This window comes from Pseudonaja textilis, chromosome 4, assembly GCF_049901715.1.
Source record: "Pseudonaja textilis isolate UNSWEBS1 chromosome 4, rPseTex1.2, whole genome shotgun sequence".
NCBI classification, from domain to species: domain Eukaryota; kingdom Metazoa; phylum Chordata; class Lepidosauria; order Squamata; family Elapidae; genus Pseudonaja; species Pseudonaja textilis.
In genome coordinates this window covers 9,609,184-9,633,944 of record NC_141993.1, presented here as the reverse complement: position 1 = coordinate 9,633,944, position 24,761 = coordinate 9,609,184, and the positions used below count along the sequence as shown (strand labels likewise).

Below are 24,761 nucleotides of genomic sequence, written 5' to 3'. Positions count from 1 at the left end.
TACATGATTTAGCTTCACAGCCATTTTACAAATTGGCTTAGGTACAAAGATAACGTAAATCCTGCCAGTAGGTTTTATTTATACGCTCTCAAAGGCCAACATGAAGTATTTTCAGAGTATATGGAAGACGCTGGGCTCTGCAATCCTCAGCAGAAAAGGAAGTCAGAGGCCCTCTTCCCCATTATTTCAAATACTTCACTATTTCCAAGAAAAATAAGTTGTAAATGGCTGAGGCAAAACTTCTACATAGGAAAAAACACCCCCACTGATTAACTAATGTGGTGTTCCTAACCCAAGGCAGAATGCCATTACCGATTCTTTTTCCTTGTATTTATAGCAAATTTAAATGCCTGGATAAATTATGTCAGTTATTAGGGTATTCTGGTCCTGTTCTCACATTGTTTCCCTTGATTTTTGGCTCTCTCTTTTTTTTTTTAAAAAAAAAGAGAGAATTCAAATGTCTCCACTAACTTATGGTGCACCTTTGGTGGTGTCTAACTTTTTGAATACTGAAATTATTTTGGAAATCATTTTGGTCAATATTTAAATTGGGGACTTTCCTTTCTTTTTCCCTCCTAACATTGCTGACGACTCCGAGTGGTTTATAATCCTGCTGTATGTAAACAGGATTAAAACAAACAAGGAAGAATGTAAATGTTTAAAATAATGACTACTGCTCTTCCATTGATGGCTTATAGGCACGGCAGGAGCACAATTATAACAATGATTATTGTAACTGCTATAATAATTACTATGACATAGAAGAATGAATGAGGGTTGCCTAGCAGGCAACATTTACTTATGATCTTGGACTTGGGCACAAACTTTATTAGAAATGCTTTATTAATGGAGGTTTGTGGAAGACCCGGGGTTGGTTGCTACGGGTTCGCCCGTGTTTGGGAGAACTTGTAGCTAATGTTATGGCCGGTTTGAAGAACCACCAAATCCCTCCCTTGGCTGCCCCAATTGCAACCACTAAACAAGGATTTCCTATATATTATATAGAAGTAAAGTCAACGGGGATCAATGGATCACTGAGTCTTTTTCTGCCATCACTTTTCTATGTTTCTAAATATATTTTTATAATATATATTGAGAATAAATGTAGAGTTTTACCATTAGTTGTGGGGCTTAATTTAATCAGGTAGGTCTTTAATTTGCCCTAGATCTCTGACCTGAGCTTGCAGCAAAACAAGCAAGATTAAAAAAAAAAAGCCTCAAACCATCAAAATAATAATAGGATTTCTTTTAGGTCCTATAAAATAGTAACATATTAAAACAATTCTTTCATTTTAAAAAATGTATGGTAATATGATTTTAAAAAACGAAGGACTGTGACTCACCTGTAATTTAGGCAAAAGAGCATTCCACATTTTGGATGGAAGGGCAGAGAGAGAGATGACTTCTATAAAACGTAACTTGAATGAAGCACCAAAAATCTTGCCTATAGATTTTTTTTAACTTACAAGTTCCTAGGCCAATGATTTAAATACCTACAGAAGAATTTATAGTGCCGCTGTCAAGGTAACATAGATGAATAGAAAGATTAATGGAATCAGATGAATCATAGAAAGTGTGCTATTTTCTAAATAGCATGATTAATTCCAGTAATTTAGAGAGTTTCCAATAACAGGATTTTTATCAATGGGGGCTTCAAGCCAGCGCTATATTTTAAAAGCATTTTTATTTTATTAAAGCTTAGCTTTTCAGCTTGCTGAAGACAAGGAGAGGAAGATCTGTTCAGCAATGAAGCTGCCTAGGTTATCTCAATATCTTTCCCATTGCATTTCTGAACATTATCCTGGTGCTACAGCGACCAACTGATCAGGGTGAAAGATAATTTGGGATGGAGTGATCCATGAAAACTGAAAAATCCCCTTTAACAGAAATAATTTATATTTAAGACTGGAAACTGGAACAAAAGATGGGTGCTGTTCTTTCTCACGCCATTTTCCTTGCGTTTTTGACTTGTTTTTTTCTTAGAGGATTGAAATTCCTCCATTGATTTCTTATGGTGCTCATTTGGTGATATCTAACTTTTGGAACTTTTTTTTTCCCTTTGAAAACGTTTCACTTCTCATTCAAGAAGCTTCTTCAGTTCTGGATGAGAAACAAAACGTTTTCAAAGAAAGAAACCTCCCCTCCCGAGAAAGTCCAGTTGTTTTTTGGGGGAAAGCAGCTTTGGGACAATCACGATCCAAATTGTTAGGGGCAAGATGCTGGCTCTGTAAACCGCTTAGAGAGAGCCATAAAGCACTATAAAGCGGTATATATGGTTGATTCAAGCTCCCCCTTTTTTCTCTACCTGTTGTGGTTCATTGGCAGCCAGTGTGGACAATGGAGGTATTGGACGGTAAGGATGAAAGGGAACCAGTCAGGGAGTCTGGCGAGGACTTGGATGAGGGTCCTGCGTCCGATTGCAGGGATGGGGCCAGGACCATCTGGGAGTGGGGTGCTGCCTTTGGAGTCTGGCAGCAGAGAGGCAGAGGACCCCGGGGAGCCTGTTTCCAGTGCGCATGTGCACAGAGCTTCTAGAAGGCGAGAGCAGCTGAAGCAGAAGGAGCGACTTGGGAGTAAGGCTGGGAGGTGATTGCCCCTCCCATAAGGGATAAAAGTCAGACCTCAATGACAAACTCTTTGCAGGAAGCAAAGCAGTTCAGTAATCTCCGAGTCCTTCGTAAAACTCTGGACTCTGGTCGGTTTTTTTCTAGGCTTTTGAGTTGATTTATGTTAGCCTTAATTGGACTTCTGTTTCTTGGCAGCATTCTACAGCCCTGAAAAGCGTGTTCTTATCTGGAGGAACTGTGTCTAATGAGTTTTGGCTGGGAATGTAAGTAATTCCCAGCATCGCATTAAAAAAGCTTTTTCTTTTAAATTCAGTTTGTGTTTTATTAAGTTTGATGAAGTACCCAGTTAGTAGTAGCATTATATTTTATGTTTGGTTTCTGTTGGTCCCCTCTGGGAGGAGGTTTCAAAGTATTTCTGGCAGGACTACCAGATCTGTATTTATTTATTCTGTTATATTATGTAATGTATATTGGAGGCGGTAACCCTTTGAGAGCTGTATGCAATGAAATTTAATGCCCGATTAGTCAGGGGTGAGATTCTACCAGTTCAGACTGGTTCGGGCGAACCTCTTGTTCTGAAGATCAGCTGGTAGCAAACCGGCTCTCTGCGATGAGAATGTGGGCCCACCCGCCCCCGCTGTCTTCTGTGTTTTATTCCCTTTTGTGAGAGCACAGCCGATTTGCGTGGCAGAGTGATTTGCCACGCCTCAGCTGTTTTAGTTACAGGGACTGCAGAAGAAGGAAAGTATAAAACCTTTTTGAAATGCGGAGTATGCATGTGTTTGCGTTCGATCACCAAACCGGTTGTTATACTGGTGGAATCCCACCCCTGCGCTTAGTGTACATTCGAAGTAACAATACAGTTATGTTCTGACCCAGGCTTCCTAAGCCGTAGTTACACACATGCTTATTTTAGAAACAAGACTTGTTTTATTGCAACGCTGGGAATTGTTTTCATTCCCAGCCGGAATTTATCTCAAACAGTCCCCCGACATAAGCACCCACCTTTCAGTTCTGTGAAGTGCTGCCAAAAACAGAAGTATCAAATGAACTAGAGAAGAAACCAACCGAAGTACAAAGAGCTTCCAGACTGACTCTGAACCGATCAAACTACTTTGCTTCCTGCAAAGGTTTCATCATCTAGGCCTGACCTGCCAGCGAACCACAACAACCACCTGGGGTTTAGCTTGAGACCTATTCATTTTTTTAAATGTCTTTATCCCTACCCCATGTAGGATGGATACATCAATAGCTGACCCTCCGTTAGGCCCATAAATAACTTTTCCAGGAAATAATTAGTTCTTGTTTAATAAGAGACGGAACTGGATAGGATGTGTTCACATCCTCTTCTGAGAATTCATGGATTTGAGCTTTTCCAAGTTTAAGCCATTTCACAGAATTCATGGGTCTGCTTTTTACCCCACCTCCTTAATTCCCCAACCTAAAAAGAGGTTGTATTGTGCCATTTAAGAAGCAGTAACTGTGGTATTTAATATTTTAACCTGATATATTCTTCCACCTATGTATAATAGAAGATTCATTTTTCATAGTACCTTCACAAAATTTGTTTGGAATAAATTCCCTGGATAAAAAGTAGCGCCTTAAACTGGCTGACTCCAACCTCTATGAGGAGGATCGGTGAGGTAGAGTTTCTGTACCCCAGTCTACCTGAAGTCCAGAGGTGGTATTCAGCAGGTTCTGACCAGTTCTGGAGAACCGGTAGTGGAAATTTTGAGTAGTTGGGAATACTGGCTCTGACTGGCTCCGCCCCCATCTATTCTCTGCCTCCCATTGAGTCCCAGATGATTGGCTGGGTCTTCTTTGGTTGCCCTGCACCAGAGAACGGAGCTGGAAAGCAGGTTAGTGGGGTGGGGAGGGAATGGGGATTTTGCAGTATCCTTCCCCTGCCACGCCCACCAAGCCACTCCACGCCTACCAAGCCACACCCACAGAACCGGTGCTGAAGTCTCTAGTAAATGTTACCTGGGTATGTATGCTGAAGTCTCATTGGTACCTTGAGATCATTTAGATCTCATTTCCAACTTCTGGCACTACAGTGTTAATGAAAACCTTGAATTACTATTTAGTGGCCGCTGAAAGATGGATAGGAGTCAACAAGCTGAATTTTAAAATAAGAGGGCAAAATCACTATTCATGTTTAGCTTGTTCGTGACAAGTTTGCTCTGAAGAAACAAGTGTACCAGTTGGGGATATTTCAAGATCCAAACCTCAACCTCAATTTGTTGGAAATTCCTGTTCTCAGGAATGAATTTTTATCAGTTTTTCTCGCGTGCCCCTGAAATCAAGCAAGTTTTCCATGTTCTTGGTGCCTCTACATAGTGTGATTTAAGAAGCATTCTCGGGGAGAACAAATGACAAGTAACGATCTATATGGGGTCCTTGGTGCTCTCTGAACTTGGTTGGTTCCTTGCAGACATTTCATTACCCAACTAAGTAACATTGTCAGTGCTAAAACTGATCACATAATACTGATAATGTTACCTAGTTGGGTAATGAAACGTCTGCAAGAAAACCACCGATCTCAGAGAGCACCAAGGACCCCACAGGCAACCCTGAGCTACAAATATTGTATGCAATATGTGTTGCAATGTAAACCTCCATTCTTTACATACGTATCTGTAACAGTGCACATGGAAGTAGGAAGGGATGGAGATAGCATCCCTATGAATTGTCGTGTTGATAGGAGGATTAGGAGGAGGTTTCTGTGGGGAGTCTCCATTTCAATGTTTTGTTGGAAATCCTCATTCAGATCAAAAGACCCCACTAATTTGCATCTGGTTTTATTCAGAAGGTGTAACCAGAACATTTAATGTTCAAGTCATAATGCATTGAAACTGGAATATTTTGCAAACTGAATGTAACACATGAACAGTTTTGAGCACTCCAGGTATTTTTCAAAGATTTCTTTTGGACCCTACCATCCTCTGACAATATAATGGTATCCAGAATAGGACCATTGGATTTGGTTATTACATTCAAGGAATAGTGGAGTCTTTATTGATCCTTTTAAAAATCATTATAGTTAGCCCGTAGCTGTAAATCGACCATAGATGTTTAAAAGCCATTTTATATTTAAGCTGCATTTTTATTTTCTTTACATCTTCTAGACAGGCAGCTAATTCATAATAACTGTCTGTTCTTCATAATTGGAGAAAAATTATTTTCCAATTGGATCCAATTAAAGTTTTTCTCCATCCGTGTGAAAATAAAATTTCGGGGTTTGGAATTCCCTCGGACATTTCTAATTTGCACAAGTGACCCATATTTTTAAAAAACCTGGAATAAACAATAAAACAAAGCCTATTTGGTGTTTGATCCTGACTGGCTCAAGGTTGACTCAATCTTCCATCCTTCCGAGGTCAGTAAAATGCAAACCCAGATTGTTGAGCTATGCTGACTCTGTAAACTAGTTAGAGATATCTGAAAAAGCACTGTGAAGTGGTATATAAGTCTTAAGTGTTATTGCTATTGCTACATTTGGTACGGTTAAAGGAGCTTCATTCAACGCATATTGATAAGAAGGCATTAAATTCCTATTTTAAAACCTCTTGCTAAGTTTATGAAGGGATCTTCAGCACATTCCTAGGAAGAGAGAAAATATTAAAACACATTTTTTCAAATAGCTTGTCTAAATGGGAAGAGAAATAATAGGCCTTGATGTAATATATAGTCAACATTTTCTATCTGTGTCTTTACCGCTTTAACAACAGTTAATAGACTGATTAACATTTCACATTTGTTCTCTTTATTTGTAATGAAAGATTCTATTCTGGAATCAGATTATAGTGTACATTCAGGATATAACTCTACATTATAAATTTGAAAATGATAGTCTTGAAACTATCATGATTGATGGAAAGCTGTCTAAAACACACAGATTGTCATCCATCAAAAATTAAATGTGCTATAAAAGGAAAGGAGAAACAATGGAGGGAAATGATTAATAAAGTTCTTTTGAAATGAATCCACTTCAATCCAACCCTAATTTTATTACTCATTAAAGCTGTAGATCTGTATTTTTATGTTTTCTTGCTTTTAAAATTCTTATTACTTGTAATTGTTAGCATTGTGCTAGTTTATTTTTAATTCTTATTAAATAATTCCTATTTTATTCAGCTGTATCATTTAAACACCAACATTACCTGTTTTATGCTTTACATTGGTTTTTAAAAGGTTCCCGGTTGCTAGAGACATTTGAAGTTGATAGTAACCTTTAGATGAAAAAATATGACAGGTAGACTGCAGAGAAAGTTCAGATTGTCCAGTTTAGAGGAAAAATACAGTTTTTTGTAATGGGTTTTATTAATTTCATCGGTCATGAGCTTTCAGAACAGCTGAATTATATGACTATCCCAGCTACTGTATATCCCAGCTGTGACAATTGGTCTTTTTGAAGTTCCTGCAGAAACTATAATGGTGTTAAAAATTTGAGCAAAAATATATTTATTTGATGGACTTGTATTTATAATCTTCCTTTTTTATGTACTCTGGGAGGATTATGTAATGCTAATTGATGTGTGTTTTATCCAGTGGTGGGATTCAATTTTTTTTTTTTACTACCAATTCTGCGGGCATGGCTTGGTGGGCGTGGCAGGGGAAGGATACTGTAAAATCTCCATTCCCTCCCCATACCTGGGAGAAAGTTACTTCAAAATCTCTTTTCCCTTCCCCCTACTAACCTGCTTTCCAGCTGTGTTCTCCTGTGTGGGGCAACCAAAAAAGACCCAGCCAATCAGCTGGGACTCAATGGGAGGCAGAGAATAGGGGGGGGGGGGGTGATATTTGCCAGTTCTCCAAACTACTCAGAATTTCCACTATCAGTTCTCCAGAACTGGTCAGAACCTGCTGAATACCACCTCTGGTTTTATCTCCACAACCACCACTTGTTTTGGGCTGAACAAGAAAGACAAAGACAGCCAGTGAACTTCCTGTTCAAATACAGGTAGTCCTCATTTAGTGGCCACCATTGAGAGTGGCAGCTCTGTCATTAAATCAAGTAGTCACTAAGACGTGTTCTGAGCCCAAACCTTGTTCAAATCAAACAAACACAAAGTAGGTATAAAAGCAAACCTTTTTAACGCGGCGCTGTGAATTCTATACATTCACAGCCAAGAGTCATTCAAAACTAATTGTCCCAGATAAGAGCAAGCCCTTTCAAGGTTGCGAAAGGCTGCAAAGAACAAAAGACTAATTGCAGATAAATATCCAAAGCCAGAAGTTTCAAAAAACAAACCGGAGCAAGCAGGGCTTCAATGAGGACTCTCAGCATAAAGAACTTCTTTGCTTCCTGCAAAGAAGCCAACTCCGAAGGCTGGCTTTTATCCCTTATGGGAGGGTCCATCACCTTCCAGCCTTATTCCTGAGTCGCCCATGCTGCTTCAGCTGCTCTTTCCTTCGAGCAGCCCTATGCACAGGCTCCCCAGGGTCCTCTTCATCACTGCTGCCAGACTCCATGACCTCCAAAGGCAGCACGCCACTCTCCGATAGTCCTGGCCCCATCCCTGCATCACGCACAGGTCCCTCATCTGAGTCCTCACTCTCAGAGACCGCTGCCGTCCAGACCTACTGCTGGCGAACCACAACAAGAAGGAAGCTCATGACATGGCTTTGCAAGAGCCCCCTTAAGCACTGAGATAATTAGCAAGCAAGGAATTGCTATTTGCATGTATCGAGAGTCCTCAACATACGACCCCAATTGAGCCCAAACTTTCTGTGACACAACTGTAAAATGAGTTTTGCCTATTTTACAACCTTTCTTGTCACAAGGTCCCAAAAGGAGATTGTCAACCCATAAAATATTTCTGTGGTCTTTTTAGAGTTGCCAACAGAAAGGGAAGGGGAAGCAGTGGGCAGCTTGCATTCCATAAATGTTCTCAAAGATAGTTTCTAGGTGACCAAAGTTTCTGCCGTGCAAAATTCTAACTGGAGAGCATGAGTCACTTTTTTCAGTTGTAACTTTGAACAGTCACTAAATGAACTGTTGTAAGTCAAGGTCAACTTGTACTTTCATTGGAGAGGAAGGGATTATAAGAGAGTAAGTCGACACGCTATGGAGAATACCTATTGAAAGTAATGTACCGGCGCCAACCGTTTGTCTACCAATTTCTTGCTCCTCAAAGACCCTAGCCCATTCTTTTCTATGAGTATTCCACCTTGTGTGCCTGCATACTCCCTTATAATCCCTTCCTCTCCAATCTCTTGCTTTGTGAGTAGTGAGGGGTGGAATGGGTTAGAAACAGGACAACCCTGACTGTAATGACAAACGCCTGGAAGAGGGAGACATAGTGAAAGTCGTAGATGTTTACCTTGGTTGCAAAGTTATTTTTTCAACGTCATTTTAGCTTTGAATGGTTGCTGTGATAGACAGTTTGTAAGCATAGTTTGAACCTGGATCTCTCCAGTCTGTATAAAGCACTCTACCTTACACCACTGGTTCCATTATTATTATTATACTTTATGACTATACATCCTTTATTATAAGGGGCAGTCCTTTATTTTAGCAAGCTGTCCTTTAGGTTGGCTGATTGATTGGTCATTTAACTTTTACCATAAAAATGGTACCATTTAGTGACACTTGGATATTTATGTGAATAATATGGAAATTAAATTTCCTTTTTAAAAATACATTTACCTATGTTGTTTGATTTATGTATTTTTATTAGAATATGTATTTGTGTAAACGTATTTCTTGGTTTTGCTTTTTAATTTTCCTTTGTTAAGCCAAAGTATTTACTCTGATGAGCCTTCTCCAGGTTTTGCCCCCTTTTCAACTTGTCCCTCATTTTTTCCTGCGAAAATATAGTCACCGTAATTATACTACACAAAATAACTGATTGTGACAAGCTTAGTTTTTGGAACATGGAAACCTGGAAAAAATAGCCATAACGTACTGTGTGCATATTTGGTACAATGCAATAAGAGACCTTCCAGGGCTTCCCAGAAATATAATTTTTATTCTTACACTGAGGTCTGGATATCTATAACCCAGACTAACAGAAAGAGGTTGATAACAAAAATATATTCCTCTGGAATGAATGTTGGCAAAAGGGATCAACTGTAAAACATAAAAATGTCTTTTTGTCTCTTTAGTATGTTGCAAATTGAGGCATCCTATTTTCTTTTTCTAAGTTCAAATATCATTGGCCAAGTCAGGAAGAAAATATAAATTGTGGCATAATTTAATATACTTTCCTTCCTGCCCCCACCCCCCCAATAAATAAATAAATAAATATTCTCTTAAGTTTTCGCGGGTACTTACATGTATGGCATTCGGCTTTGCTCGGGTATTTTCCCAGGTCATAGTAGTTGTGCTTTTAAAGTTGTAGCGATGTTTCAGCAGAATCTCATCTGCCATCATCAGGCTTCTTCTCCCAGAAGCCTGATGATGGCAGATGAGATTCTGCTGAAACGTCACTACAACTTTAAAAGCACAACTATATATATTCATATATATATATGAGTTCATATATATATATATGAACTCAACAAGTATTTGAACTGTTTTCTATATGTTAGCAATTATTTTTATTCCCCAGAGTGCTGGAATGTTTTCCTCATTTGGAAGAGAGCGTCAGTGTTGATGGGACTCCAGCACTCCATGTTAAATATTTTATTAAACTAAGCTAATTATAAAAAGGTTTTGCAGATAGCAAATTTAGCGGCATGGTTTCTAAGGGAAGGAATGAAATCATGCCAACGAATGCACAGATGTACATGCCAAGATATACACCTTTTCAGCCTGTACATGTTCACCTGCTGAGTATCTTCTGGCATTTTGAAGCCAGGTGGAAATTTTTGCCACAGCCTGGATGATTTTTATGCTGTGTCCTGGCCTGCCCCATAATCTCAATTAGGCAGAATCAATTTGTTGTGATTCTTACACGATCTTAAAATCAAGAGAGAAGCTTTCTAAATGTCTTGCAATGCTGTCAGTTTAATGCTTTTCTTATCTGTGTAGATAAAGGAGAGCACTCCATCTTTTCAAAGTCTCTCTTTGCTATCCCGGTGAGCAGAACCGTAAAAGTTTCCCTGAAATTATTAGCTAACCGCATGTATTATTTAGAAGATGTTTCCACACATTAAAACAATCGCTAGCATCTATGATTAAGACATTCTGATGTGAGCTATTTCTTACATTCTCTCTTACACACAGACATACACGCCTGCACAGACTCCTCTAAATTATTCTTCTTCCAATAAAAATCATTTCTTTTTCCAGTTCTGTGAATGTATCCGAAAAGAGAACGATCTCCGCCATCATTAAAGTGAGCTATTATGCCCTTCAGTTATCCTGGCCTTATCACATCACAGCTAGATATGAATATAAATGCATTTTCCCCCTGAAGCCTAGCTAGCAATTAATTGAGCATGCATAGCTTATTCTGTGCAATCTAGCCAACATTAAATGATACTTCTACAGATTAGGGTTGTTTTGTTTTTTAAATTATCTTAAGAAACATGGCCAAACTGATTGCTATTGAGTATCTGTAATCTCCACCAATAATTTGGTTGCACGCTGTGTTTTTGACTGCAGACAGACCTGAAAGAAAATAGCTAGAAGCCGAGTATATTGCCAACAAATCTTTCCTTTTTTTGTAACCAACCGAGAAGGAAGTGCATATGTTTTAAAAGCCCTATCAGAAATCTCAAAATATGAAACTAGATGCATGTGCTGTAATTTTTAAGATCATGCCATTTCAGCTTCCTCAGGGAAGCGGCTGAATAATGAAGGTGTAATAAGGACACCTTCAGTGTTGGAGTAATAAAAGCATTGTTAAATTGACTAAATCCCACAGAAAGGAAATGAGAAAGGATTGGTTCTTTTTTTAAAAAAAAAAAGAATTTTCCAAAATAGAGGAATTGGAAAAAAAAACAACCTGAAGGCGTTAACGTATTTAAAACAATGGTATCTTCGTAAATTAGACACCAGAGAGAAATGAAGGGGGTTGGTTGGTTTTTTTTCTTTTTGCAGTGGAACAATTTTGGGATTGTTTTATAGCAATGTTTCTCAACTTCGTCAACTGTAAGGTGTGTGGACTTCCAGTCCCAGAATTCCAGAGCCAGTCATGGCGGTAGTATTTGTGAGAGGGAACTAGGTGTCACGTTTAAGTGTGAGTCAGCAGTGTCCCACAGCTGTCAAAAAAGCCAACACAGTCCTAGACTGCATCAAAAGAGGGATAAGCAACATGATCACAAGAAGCGATAGTACCGCTCTATACTAGTGTGTAGAGTACTCCACACTTGGAATACTGCATCCAGTTGTGGTCACCACCATTCAAACAGCTCATAGAAAGAGTATAGAGAAGAGCCAAAAGCAAGGGTGGACTTCAAAAATTTTAGTGAAGGGTTCTGTGATGAGATGACCCAAGGCATGACACAAAAGCAAGAAAGTCACAAAAGTAGGTAAAGTCCCTTTAATACCTCCAACTTGGCCCCCATTGTCCAGTTATCATTGGCTGGAGAAAAAAAGAACAGTTTTTAAAGGGAAGAAATTCAGTCTGAACCCAAAGTACATATAAATTTTAAATAGAAACCAAAACAAACCATGGCTGCAACAATTAACGAGACAGGGCAGGATAAGGAATTACAGACTTCAAAAGATAATGAAACACACATGGTTGGGAGGACGCCAGAACCCAGATAAGACTTGACAAACAAAGATAATGCACGCTTTGCTTCCAGCAAGGTGCTGTGCGCAAACACCCCTTTTAAATCCTGTGTTCCCAGCTGCAGCTAATGAATGAAATCAGGGCCCTTTTCTTCCCTGTAACTCACGTTGCTCCCTTCTCCGTTCCTCCTTGTGTGCCCTAGGATGAAGAGAGGGTGGGCCTGCGTCTTCCTCTAAATGCCCAGCCGGACTTTGCCCTTCCCCCGTTTCCTCCACAGCCACTGGAGCCACACTCCCACTCCCTGTCAGCTGCTCGACCTCCCCCTTGGAATCAGATTCCAACAGGGGCATGACAGGTTCTCTGCCTGGTTGCTGAGTGGACATGGCCATGTCAGCCTACTGCACCATGGTGGTGGGTGTTTTTGCACTCCCCAGGCTTGGAGGGATTTCCTCAAGCCTCTGGGGGGGCTGAAATGTGAGCTCCAGAGGCTCTTTAGAAGCCGGAAATGGGCCCATTTCTGGCCTTCCTAGACTTCTGGGAGGATTGTTTTCACCCTCCCCAAGCCCTGCACTTACCTGCATCCAAAATGGGTTGGGTTGGAACACCTGGGAGCGGAGGGATGGGGTAAGCAACGCCAGGCAGGAGTGGAATTTGGGGGCTCTCTGAACTGCACAGAATCTTAGCTAGGGGCTCTCTTGAACCCCTGCGAACCCCCAGCAGCCCACCCCTGGCCTTAAGAGATCTGAAGACTAAATTGTACAATGAACCGTTGAGGTAACTAGGTATGTTTAGTCTAATGAAGAGAGGGTTCAGGGGAGACATGATAGCAGTCCTCTAATACTTGAATGGCTATCACAGGGAAGAGGGGATCAACTTATTCTCTAAAGAACCAGAGTGCCAAGCCCAAAATGGACATATGTGTAGCCATTTTAGTTAGACTTAATGTATATTCTTTTTCCTACTTTCTCTGTGGCAGTCATGGGGGAAAGGTTTCGGGCTTGCCACATTCCTAGAGCGGGGAGGAGTGGAGATAGAGAGAGTTGTTTAGGCTAGGTGGTTCTTCTTCCCGTGAGAAAACAAGCTGCCCGTGCTTAGGTCCCCTGAGGTGCAAATTTATGACATCGAACATCGTTGAATTAGTTCTATTGGAGAATGTGGCTTTTGGGGGTTGTTTCTAACTTCTAATATTATGGGGTAATTCCGGATTGTGTCAAATCCGGAATTACCATGGACTTTGCCAATTTGATGCTTTCCTAAATAAAAGAATTACTCATGGAAGATGGACTTTGTTCTTTTCTTTTTGAATGGATTTCATCACTTGGAAACCTGACACAGAGTGCAGGACAAACAGCTCATCAGAGGGAGATCCAACCCGGAAATAAGAATTTCCTAGCAGTGAGAACAGTTAATCAGGGGGACATCTTGCCTCCCGAAGTCGTGGATACTCCATCTCATCAAGAAGAGATCAGGCGGCCGATTGTCCAGGATAGAGTAAGGACTCCTGTCTTTGGCAGGGAGTTAGACTAGAAGACTTCTGAGGTCCCTTCCAGCTCTATGATTCCGTGTGTCAGGCCTACCTCAGTTCAGGTCTTTAGGAAAGAAAGACCCTCGACTTCATTTGGTTGAAGTGATAGGTTCTTTTACTTCGGTTCAGTGGTTGCAGGGAAAGAAAAGCTAGATCTGAGTATTCCCGCACAAAGGTTGTACTTTTTCCCCGTTCCTTGGCCCTCCCCGCTTGACCAGTCAGTCAGTGTCCAATAGCAGGCCGGCCAGATGTTTTGGGAACTGTGTGGTAGAGTTGTTCCCAGGTTGGGTGCCCTTGAAGGCCAGTTTGATCTGATGCCTGGCACCTCTGGTTTCTTTCGGGGGTATCTCCCCCTCCCTCGCCATTTGTCTTCCTGTTCCCAGGCTAATTTTTTACTACTCTTTGCCCCACAAATTTCCCCTGGCATTTCTATGGCAGGATGCCAGCAAAGCACAAAGCTGAAGATGGCAGATCTGACATTATGATTGTAGCAACATGGCTGTGCTTTACGGCTGTCTTCTGCTGTGGTGGTTGTTAGCTTGATTTGTTAACCAATACTGGTAGGATTTCTGAAAAGCCTCCTATCTAAGAACTAGGAAGCCCAAAACTTTCAGATTTGGGATAATGTCAGTATTCCAGTAACCCTCCATTCCGACCAATAACTCCGAGACAGGCATCTTCTCAAAAGTTCCTTTTATTTGGATAGTAAACTGGCACAACTGGGGAATCCCGAATCTGAAAGTTCCAGGCTTCCTTGAAATAAGTAAAAACTACAAATCCATCCCCTGCACCCATCATCACATCACATGCCCCAATCACCAACCGTCCCAACTCGAGAGTTCCACTCACTCATGCACAAACTAACATGACCTTGATTTAGAAAAAGAATGTTGTTATGTCTAACTACATTTACTCCAAGAAATTCCCCCCTCCCACTTTCCCAGGCTCAAAATGTGACAGCATGAGAGTATCTAGTCTCAATATGGCTTCCAAAGCTGACACAGACCTGACTCTACTTAGCTTCCCACTATAGGTACTGTCTTCTTCTGCCAAATTAGGAGGGATCAATGCTTTCCTCATTAACATTCTTTCCAAGGAGTTGCAACACAACTTAAATGGTTTAATTAATATTAATTAATCTTAATCCATTAAAGTATTGGACCGCTTAATCTGTCAGATCACGCATGGATTAGAATTTGTTTTAAGAAGCTGAGTAAGTAATGCGTGATCGGGGGAAAAAAACAATTGGTCTGAAGGAGAAATCGCCCCTTTATTTTTCAAGAAAGTTTATTCTAAGTAGATCCATTCAGAGACAGGACCAGCATTATGGAAAACGCCTGTGTGTTCTTGTATGCTTGGATTTAAGCCAGGGATCGCCAACTTTTTGGACCTCAGGGACCACCAAACTCATAATTTTAAATCCAGTGTACCAGAGACCCTGGGAAAATCCCCCCAAAATTCTGCAGGAAAATGCCCCACCCGTTTTCCTACGAATCGCTTGTTCTTTATTTGGTATCACAGGATACCGTCTCCAGCTCCATTCTCAGGGGAAGAGAGAGAGAGACTTCTGGCTTCATGCAAGGAAAGCAGCAGAAGCAGCAGAAGTCTTTCTTTCTCTCCCCCAAACTCTGCTAGAAATGAGTCTTTGTGAGACTTGTCGCGCCGGTGCAGCCTCTTGGATCAGGAGGCCTTGCGGGGTCCCAAAGATTCATTTCTGGTGGAATTTGGGGGAGAGAAAGAAAGACTTGTGCTGCTTTCCTTGAGTGCAGCCAAAAGCAGAAGAAGAAAGAAGCGGAAAGAAGCAGCCTGGTGGCCATGCAAGGCAAATGTAGCAAGTGGGGCAAGTTCCCCATCTCCGCCCTTTCCCCCCTCCCCTCACTACCTCATGTTGTTCACAATGCAAGTGACACAAGCCTTGTGTTCCCGCAGGCCATGTGGGCCGCACAGCCTTGTGTTCCCATGCAGTCTGGATTAATTGCTTTTGGGAGGGACATTTCTCTGCGGGCCACCAAAATTTTCTCACGGACCACCGGTGGTCCCCAGCCCACTGGTGGGCAACCACTGATTTAAACTACCTCAAGTGGATTTTGTTTATGTAATAGAGCTGTTACTGTGCCGCATGTTTATTTGGCCATCTGGTTGGTTTAAAAAAAAAAAATCTTGCCTTATTTAGAATTGAGCACTTCATCTAAATCTTCTCAGACAGTAACACTTCTGGTATTAAATGATCTTATCTAGGAAATCAATTAAAAATGAGATCTATCATTTTCTGGCATGACTAGACAGATCCAAAGTTATTTTTTGCAGCACGTATTAAGCTGGTAGCCATTATAAATCTTCCCAAAGAGTCCTAAGCAAGTAATTAGAACTACCACACCTCTTCTAGCTGCATCACAAAAGCGCAGATAAAGAGTTTCTAAACCTCTTTTAATGATTTTTCATGGTGTGTTAACTTGAAAGTGATACCAGGGGTAATATCCTCGATTATGTTGCTCAGTCTGGGTCTCTTAATAACATTCCCCAGTCTATTAACATTAAAAGAGAGCACATAATCTTGATAATATATAAATTCTCCTGTATTCTCTTGAGCCCTTTCCAGTGATGCTGGCCAGGACTGGGGAAGCGGGGGTTGGACAAGCATTTTAGGGCCCTCAGTATATTTTTCTGTTTACGTATTAGACTTTTTCCCAACATTTTTCTTTAGTGTTTCCCCCCCCCCCGAGTGTAAGGTGAAGACCAGCTCCATCCAAGTGCGTTAGTTCTTTCAGAGAGAAGCTGTGGAAATTAATGAGTGCTGGATTTTAATCCTGCATTGATTCAGGGCATCAAACCCCAGTGCCCCAGATGATGATTGCAAGGCAGAAGTAAATGAGGGCATGCAGAACTTGAAGTTTACGAACCTATCCACCAGAGCCCCCTGGAAATGGCATTAAAGCTGCCACCTTATTCTATAGTTCAGATATTGGACAAGGCACAAGTTAGTCCTGTAACCGTCAACTAGACAGCATCACCTCTGATGTGCCTTCTGGAATGATTCGCCATGACAAGTTTTACGAAGGCTTCCGTATATAGTACAAGCCTCATTTGGTTTAGAAAGATATCAGAATCATGCGGGAAAGGCCTACGTAGGACTGGATTGACCAAATCCAGAGCCTTTTGTCTGTTAATTGGGGAAGATTTTAGGCCTGAGATCAGGGGTGGGCTTCAAATATTTTTAGCAAAGAGCTCTCTGCCCTAATGACTGGGTGGGTGTGGGTGGGTGTGGCTAGGTGGGCGTGGCTGGGTGGTCATGTGCATGGCTAGTTGGCCATGTGACCAGGTGGGTGTGGCCAATTTGACGCCGCTTCTTTGCCCTAATTATCTAAAAAAGGATATACACCAAAAAGTTGTTTATTATTTCGTGCACTTAATACTTAAATAAAAGACTGGGTGAAACCAGGCTTAATAGCAGCGCCTGTGAGAGGGATCTTGGAGTCTTAGTGGAGTTTCTGGCGAGTAAGGTGATTCTTATTATTTGGGAATTAATCCCCTCGGAGTCTAGCGGCTATGTTGTCTGATGTTCTCAATGGCTCTCCCTCCCGAAGCGCTGAGTGGATTGTTTATCTAGCTTGCAACACTTTTACGAGGTGTGAAATGCTCTTGGCCCAGAAGTTCAATTAAGCCTATGGAGAGATTTCCCTTTCTGCTTGTCTTTCTAAGGTTTTGGGGGGCTCTTGCAGAGTCTTAATTAGGGTCTCTCCTGAGCCCCTGGGAGCCCCCAGCAGCCCACCCCTGCCTGGGATCCTTTTGCCAGGAAAGCTGGAAACATTTGATCTGGTGAAGCCATTTCCAAGTAGAGTCACAGATATTATGGGATGGTTTAAAAATGGTAGATTGAATCCTCCAAGAGCTCCATTTCCAGCAGTGTGCCAATTGCAAATGTAATGTTTATTTTCTTTTTTTTTTTCAGTTAATTCTTATCTTGAAGCAATGTATGGGTTAGAACTGCAGGTCGGAATTTCACTAAGATGCAGGTAGCCAGTATCTGAAAACAAGCTGAAGTGAAGAATAAGATACGTTTGAGCCAAACTGTAAATCGGATCCATTAGCTGGCCAATCTGGAGTTCCAAAGATTAACTTGGAACATAAAGAAGGATAACACAAATTTGAAACAAGCAAAGCAGAGTTTTGCAAAGCTGGAATAATGAAAGCAAGCTTCTGTTGCTGCAGGTTCATTCCAACCCTTTGATGAATTGATGATGGGATTTTAATTGTCCGCTTTCCAAATCTCTGCACTTGAGAAGTTGGAGAAGGTCCAGTCCTGAGTCAGAAGAAAGTTGGTTTGAAAAATGCTCGGCTATGTTTTGATTAGAGGCAGATACTGTTTATCTGGGATCTAAAAAAGATCTGGACGCTTCCTGCATATCCTTTTTGGGATAGTGGTGTTTCTGGAGTTGCCACCACTGCCTCTCAGTTGCTTCATCCTCTGACAGCTTGATGGATGTTCAACAGCATGTTCTACTTTCCTCAGTCATCACTTTTCCATCATTTATTTAGTACTTTACCTTTAGGGAAATCTGACAGATACTTCTATTCTGCATTAGGCTGAAAAAGTATATTATTAAATGATACTCTGGTTAATTGCCTACAAATTCATGCTTCAGTCCAGAAATTATGCCAGATAGAACAAGAGTGAGGAAATAGTACTCAGGAATCAATATTCATTTCAAAGACCATGTAGATTTTAGTGGCAGTATTTAAGATATTTGGAAACTTATCCAAGGTCCAGAATTTACTGCACCTCTGTAGGGTTTGCCAATTGCACAGCGGAAGATAGGAAAGCACTCCAGAGGGTTAACCTCATTGCCCAGAGGATCATGGGTTGCCCTCTCCCCTCTTTGGAAGAGCTTTAGAGCTCCCGCTGCCTTAAGAAAGTTCAAAACATTCTCAAAGATCCATCTCATCCTGGGCAGCCTTTTTTTTGAACTATTACCATCTGGCAGATGGTACAGGCCAATAAAAAAAAAGAACAAATAGGCTGAAAAACAGCTTCTATATCCCAGGGCAGTAACTCGGTTGAATTCTACTGTATGGGGCAATATTAATACAATATCACGTTTTCAATTCAATTGTATAGAATGTGAAGGATGTGTGTTTGTGTTTTATTTTTATAGTTACAATGTACATTGAAGATGGCATTTAATTTTGTTGTACAAAATTGTTGGGCCAGTCCCTCGCTCTCAGCCCAACTCACCTTACAGTTTTGAATGTGTGTGTGTGGGGGGGGCAGGAGGAAGAGGAGGAGGAGGAAGGCATATTGGGTATGTTTGAAACCCTTGAGCTATTTATAAAGTAATCAAGATGGGATAAAAATTAAATATATCCAGAAAGTTGAAAATGACCTTGGAGCACAAGAAACTATAGTCCAAACAGAATTCAGGTTCATTAAAAAGCCTACACACACACACACACACACACACGCATATATACACCCAAAGGTGATTTCCAAAAGGCAACTGGACTTTCTTGGTTTTTTCCTTGAAAACGTTTCACTTCTCATCCAAGAAGCTTCCTCAGTTGAAGGCTGTCTATCTGTTAGATCAGGAGAGGGCAACTATGTCCTCCATCCTGGCTGAGGAATTCTGGGACGTAAAGGGGCCATAGTTGCTCACCCCTGCATTAGATTCTTTTTTCTTCATCTGAGGAATCCATTGTACAATAGAAATCAAGGCCAGATAGTCTTCACATAATGTTTTCAGTGTTTTCAACGCTGCACATAACACAAAAATATGTGTGTTTTGAATCAGTGGAGACATTGATGTAATAAACAAATAGGATAGGATAGGATAGGATAGGATAGGATAGGATAGGATAGGATAGGATAGGATAGGATAGAGAGAGAGAGAGAGAGAGAGAGAGATGATAAACAGAAGCAGATAGATAGATAGATAGATAGATAGATAGATAGATAGATAGATAGATAGATAGATAGATAGATAGATAGATAGATAGATAGATGATAAACAGAAGCAGATAGATAGATAGATAGATAGATAGATAGATAGATAGATAGATAGATAGATAGATAGATAGATGATAAACAGAAGCAGATAGATAGATAGATAGATAGATAGATAGATAGATAGATAGATAGATAGATAGATAGATAGATAGATAGATAGATAGATAGATAGATAGATAGATGATAAACAGAAGCAGATAGATAGATAGATAGATAGATAGATAGATAGATAGATAGATAGATAGATAGATAGATAGATAGATAGATAGATAGATAGATAGATGATAAACAGAGCAAGCAGATAGATAGATAGATAGATAGATAGATAGATAGATAGATAGATAGATAGATAGATAGATAGATAGATAGATGATAAACAGAAGCAGATAGATAGATAGATAGATAGATAGATAGATAGATAGATAGATAGATAGATAGATAGATAGATAGATAGATAGATAGATAATAAACAGAAGCAGATAGATAGATGATAGATAGATAGATAGATAGATAGATAGATAGATAGATAGATAGATAGATAGATAGATAGATAGATAGATAGATAGATAGATGATAAACAGAAGCAGATAGATAGATAGATAGATAGATAGATAGATAGATAGATAGATAGATGTATATAGATACACACACACACAGAGCGAGATTCATTATCTTGTCAAAGCTGAAGAAGCTTCTTCAATGAGAAGCGAAACGTCTTCAAAAGAAAAACAGGGAAATCCAGTTGCCTCCAGAAAAAGCACCCGTGGGGCTGCTCGCTCTCTCCATACTATTTCTACAGTGCACATTATGCACTCCTTGAGGGTAAGTTCCATAGAAAGCAGCAACTTCACAACCTAATTTTAATATCCGGTGTTGCGAATTAACTTTTTTTTTCTTTTCGGTATTGAACGGTTGCCATTTCAACTGTGAGAATTTCTGAAGTGGGAAAAATAAAAGGAGGGTTTTAGGAAGGGACAAAGGGAAAGTCTCCACGTTGTCTTTTGTCAAAGGCACGCAGTGCCATTGTGTGCATACTGTGCTTGTATATCCCATGAGGGTTGATGAGAGAAAGCAATTATTTTGCCTAAGGCTATTTATTTCATTAAATGGGGATTATGCAGGAAAACTATCAATACTCTGCATATATTGAATATACTTCTTTGGTCCATTGATTGGTTCTTTCATCAATTCCCATCAACCCTAATTATTTGTTACAGTGGTTATGGCTGAGAGGAGCTACTTATTGTTCTCTAAACCATTTGTTGGTGGAGAGATCCATTTTCATAACTGCTGCAAAGAAGGCCAGAAGTTGCTTCTTTAGATATTTTTCTTTGGGTCTCCTTGTTTTTATCTTTCGCTTTTTCTTTTACCCTTTTATAATATCCTTTTCTCTTTTGCCTTCTACATTTCCCTAGTTTTTACCGTCTTTTAATAAAAGGTGTGGTTTTAAAATGAGAAACGTATAGGAGCCGCAGTGGTTAGAGTGCAGTACTGCAGGCTACTTCTGCTGACTGCCGGCTGACTGCAATTTGGCAGATCGAATCTCCCCAGGCTCAAGGTTGACTCAGCCTTCCACCCTTCCGAGGGGGTTAAAATGAGGACCCAGATTGTTGGGGCCAAGAGGCCGACTCTGCAAACTACTTAGAGAGGTCTGTAAAGCACTGTGAAGCGGTATATAAGTCTAAATGCTATTGCTATTCTCAACCTGTAGAGACTAGAGTAGTCATCCTTGGATGAGGTCCTCCTTCTAATCGCAGATCACAGTTAGATTTTGCTGGTATTTCTAGAGGGGGTAAGGAGGACTCAGGTGCATTTGTATCTTAGGCCAAACATTGGCGTACAGCAGTGTTGGGATTCAAAAATTTTTACTACTGGTTCTGTGGGAGTGGCTTGGCGGGTGTGGTGTGCCTTGGCGGGCATGGCAGGAGAAGGGTACTACAAAATATCCATTCCCTCCCCACCCCACTAACCTGCTTTCCAGCTCCGTTCTCCTGTCCCAGGTCACCAAAGGAGACCCAGCCAATCAGCTGGGACTTGGCAGGTGGAGAATAGATGGGGGCGGGGCCAGTCAGAGGTGATGTTGGCTGGTTCTCTGAACTACTCAAAATTTCCGCTACCGGTTCTCCAGAACCGGTCAGAACCAGCTGAACACCCACCTCTTAGTGTACAAATACACTCTGCGTGGAAGTTTCACATTTATTTTCTCCTTCTTGAAACAACATCACAATGTTTTGATGGCCGGTACCTGTATGGCCTTCTTGCTTTTGACAACCTGTGCACTGAAGGAGATTCCAAGGCAGCTGCTTCCGTTTCGGGAGGATCTTTTGAGATATTTAAATGCAGCCCTCCAAGGCATCTCTAGGAAAGTCGCTGAAATTGGTTGCTATTGTTTGGGTGTTTTGACTATCCGAGGAGAGCGCTTTTCCATGTATGGCTTTATCTGTGACTCTGACAAGGAGTAATTTTCTTTGCACTATATGAGTCTGGAGCCTTGAGCCGGGACGGCTTGTCCTGGATCACGGCTAAAAATATTTGGACAGGAAAGGTCATCTTCCTTGATTTGTGTTGCTACGCTCATTCGCCCAAGGTGGTTGCTGTCAGCCAAACTCATGAAGTCGTGAAGATAACAAGATCAGATTGTGACTCTAAACTGCATTGGGTGGGGTTGATTGGAGCTAACTTTGAGTTGCAACTTTGGGTGATTCCCAGCTGCTGTCGCTGGGAAGCATCATTGCCACGATCATCCATGATGAACGTGGTTAATCCTCTTTGTCCATCCTGACGTTGCCCATGAAGAGGAAAACCTGCATTTTATTTCCATCATGTCTGAAAGGCATTGACATGTCCTTGGGGTCACACCCAGGGCTGCCACATAGAGGAGGGGCGGGGGAGGGGGGGTCAAGCTATTTTCTAAAGCACCCAAAGGCCAGACAAGGAATAATGGATGCAAACTGAACCAGGAGAGATTCAACCTGGAAATAAGGAGGAATTTCCTGACTGTGAGAACAATCAAAAGTTGCCTTCAGAAGTTATGGGAGCTTCATCACTGGAGGCTTTCAAGAAGAGACTGGACCGCCATCTATCAGAAACAGTGCCGGGTCTCCTGCTTGGGCAGGGGGGTTGGACTAGATGACCTATAAGGTCCCTTCCTACTCTGATTATCTGTTAGTAACTGAAAGGTTTGCATGTGGCTAGACTTAAGATAACTCTGTAAAAGGGGACCGCCTGAAGCAATATGTTATTTCTTGATTATCTAGCCCTTTCTAATTAACTGCTTCTTTTTAAATTATTATTGTTATTATTATTTCAGGAAGCTGCCTCTTTTGCTCGGGAGCAAGGCTTTGAGGTGAGTAAGCCTACACTACACGCTAAACAGATTCTAAAGGGGTTCTCCCCCCCCCCCTCCTTTTCCTGGCTGATAATGAAGTTCTTTGGGACCGTGATTGATGTGCTATTATCCTCTCCAAGCTTCGCTGCGGTTGCCATAGAGACTTGGCAGTCGTCATGGTTTCTTTGTTCTGCTAGCTCAGTGTTATGATGCACTCTGCTTAGGTCTGCGCCCAACATCGCCTACAGATGTTATTTATTGAATTTTGAAAAGCCTCTCGGGAAGCTGAGAGGCTGGGCGCAGCTTCAAGCTGCCTCTGCAGATACGGGACCTGCCAGACGGTTCCGCTAAAAAGCCACCTCATTAGCTGAATTACACTCTTCTTTAAAAAAAAAAAAAAAGGATCCCCCGCGAGAAAGCCCGGGGGGGGGGCGGACAGCGAGCAAGGACGAAAATTCAGGAGCAGGGTGCCATTTGGAATCACCTGGGCCCCGTGCTGAACACCGATTTTATCCCGATGCAAACGCCTTGGTGGGTGGATATGTTAACAGCTGATTAGCGGGAGTCCCGCAGCCTCTCTGGGGAGTGGGATAGGGATTTTTATTTTTTCTTCCCCATCTGAGTCCACCTCTATACACACACACACACACACACACAGACGAGCTCCCTTCTTTTGTTCAGCCTGTCAACTGCCTCCTTGCGAAAGGGTCTCCGTGATTCTAGAGCACTGGGGTGGGTGCTCCACCCAAACAATTTGATCCGAGGAATTAGCAATCGTAGGGCCGCGGGCATTTCCTCCAAACACAATAAATGTGTAACGTTGGAAGAAAATAGCCTTCTGGGTTCGGTTCCAAGCGGGCGGAAGAAAGACCCTGGAAAACAGGGAATGGCTGCTTGGAAAGATGGTTTAATGGTGGACCAAGACCACATGGCTTGAGGCTCCCAAGTGAAAAAACAGGCATGCTTCCAAGATGTGGGGTGAAGGAAAAGAAGGAAGGGCTGAGATGCTGAGAGTCCCTGGGTTTTATGCCCTCTGTTGGGATTTGAATCGGAGTTTGTATTCTGATTGGTTGTCAAGACTCCCATGGGGCCATGCAGGGGCAACTCTGTAGGCTGTCCTGAGTCCCAGGCTTGGTTGAGCCTTGCTGGGTGATGATGCAATGAAAGAGCTTGGGGCAATTCCTATTATAGCTCTACCTGCAGTAGACCTTTGTTATGTAAAATAGACTGGCCCGGGCCAGAGTAATGGCCCATTAGCAAAGTGTGGGGGGCTGAGTTTCTCCCCCTCTGAGTTCTTTTTAGGGGAAATATTCTGCCTTTTTAATATATCCTAAAATATTTCATTTTCCTAGGAGAGGGGTGGGTTCCAACGGCATCAGCCCAACTTCTTTCAGATCTTTACGGTCTGGTGTAAAAGGCAACAACCCCTTGTTTTGGATTCATTTGCTTTACTCCCTTCTCCAAGGGGTTGTTGGTAAGATCCTAAGACCCGCTGGAAAGCGAGGGCTCCTCTCCTGCATTGATCAGGCCTCAACGCCTGGGAGACCCCTAGGGCCGTCTGTGCCTTTCCTCTGCGTTTGTTGACGTGTAAAGGAGAGGTAGGGAAGGAACATCTGGCCAGGGTCTGTGTCCCGAATTTAGATCGCTTCAAGATAACACAAAAACGTGCCCCTCTCTACCGTTAAGTGTTTAAACTATAAGCTTGGTCTCC

At 41.5% G+C, this 24,761-nt stretch overlaps 1 protein-coding gene across 4 annotated transcripts in view; it reads left to right on the top strand.

The window, feature by feature from the left end:
- The window catches only part of ADK (adenosine kinase), a 239,474-nt gene that overhangs the window by 161,962 nt on the left and 52,751 nt on the right, over positions 1 to 24,761 (top strand). For all 4 annotated transcript variants that reach the window (XR_015743669.1, XR_015743670.1, XM_026710963.2 and 1 more), the window contains exon 8: positions 23,033 to 23,068. Coding sequence is in view for 2 of the 4 variants with exons in the window: in XM_026710963.2 (XP_026566748.1) it covers positions 23,033 to 23,068 (36 nt within the window). In the remaining 2 variants the exon portion in view is untranslated. The remainder of the gene's footprint in view (positions 1 to 23,032; positions 23,069 to 24,761) is intronic.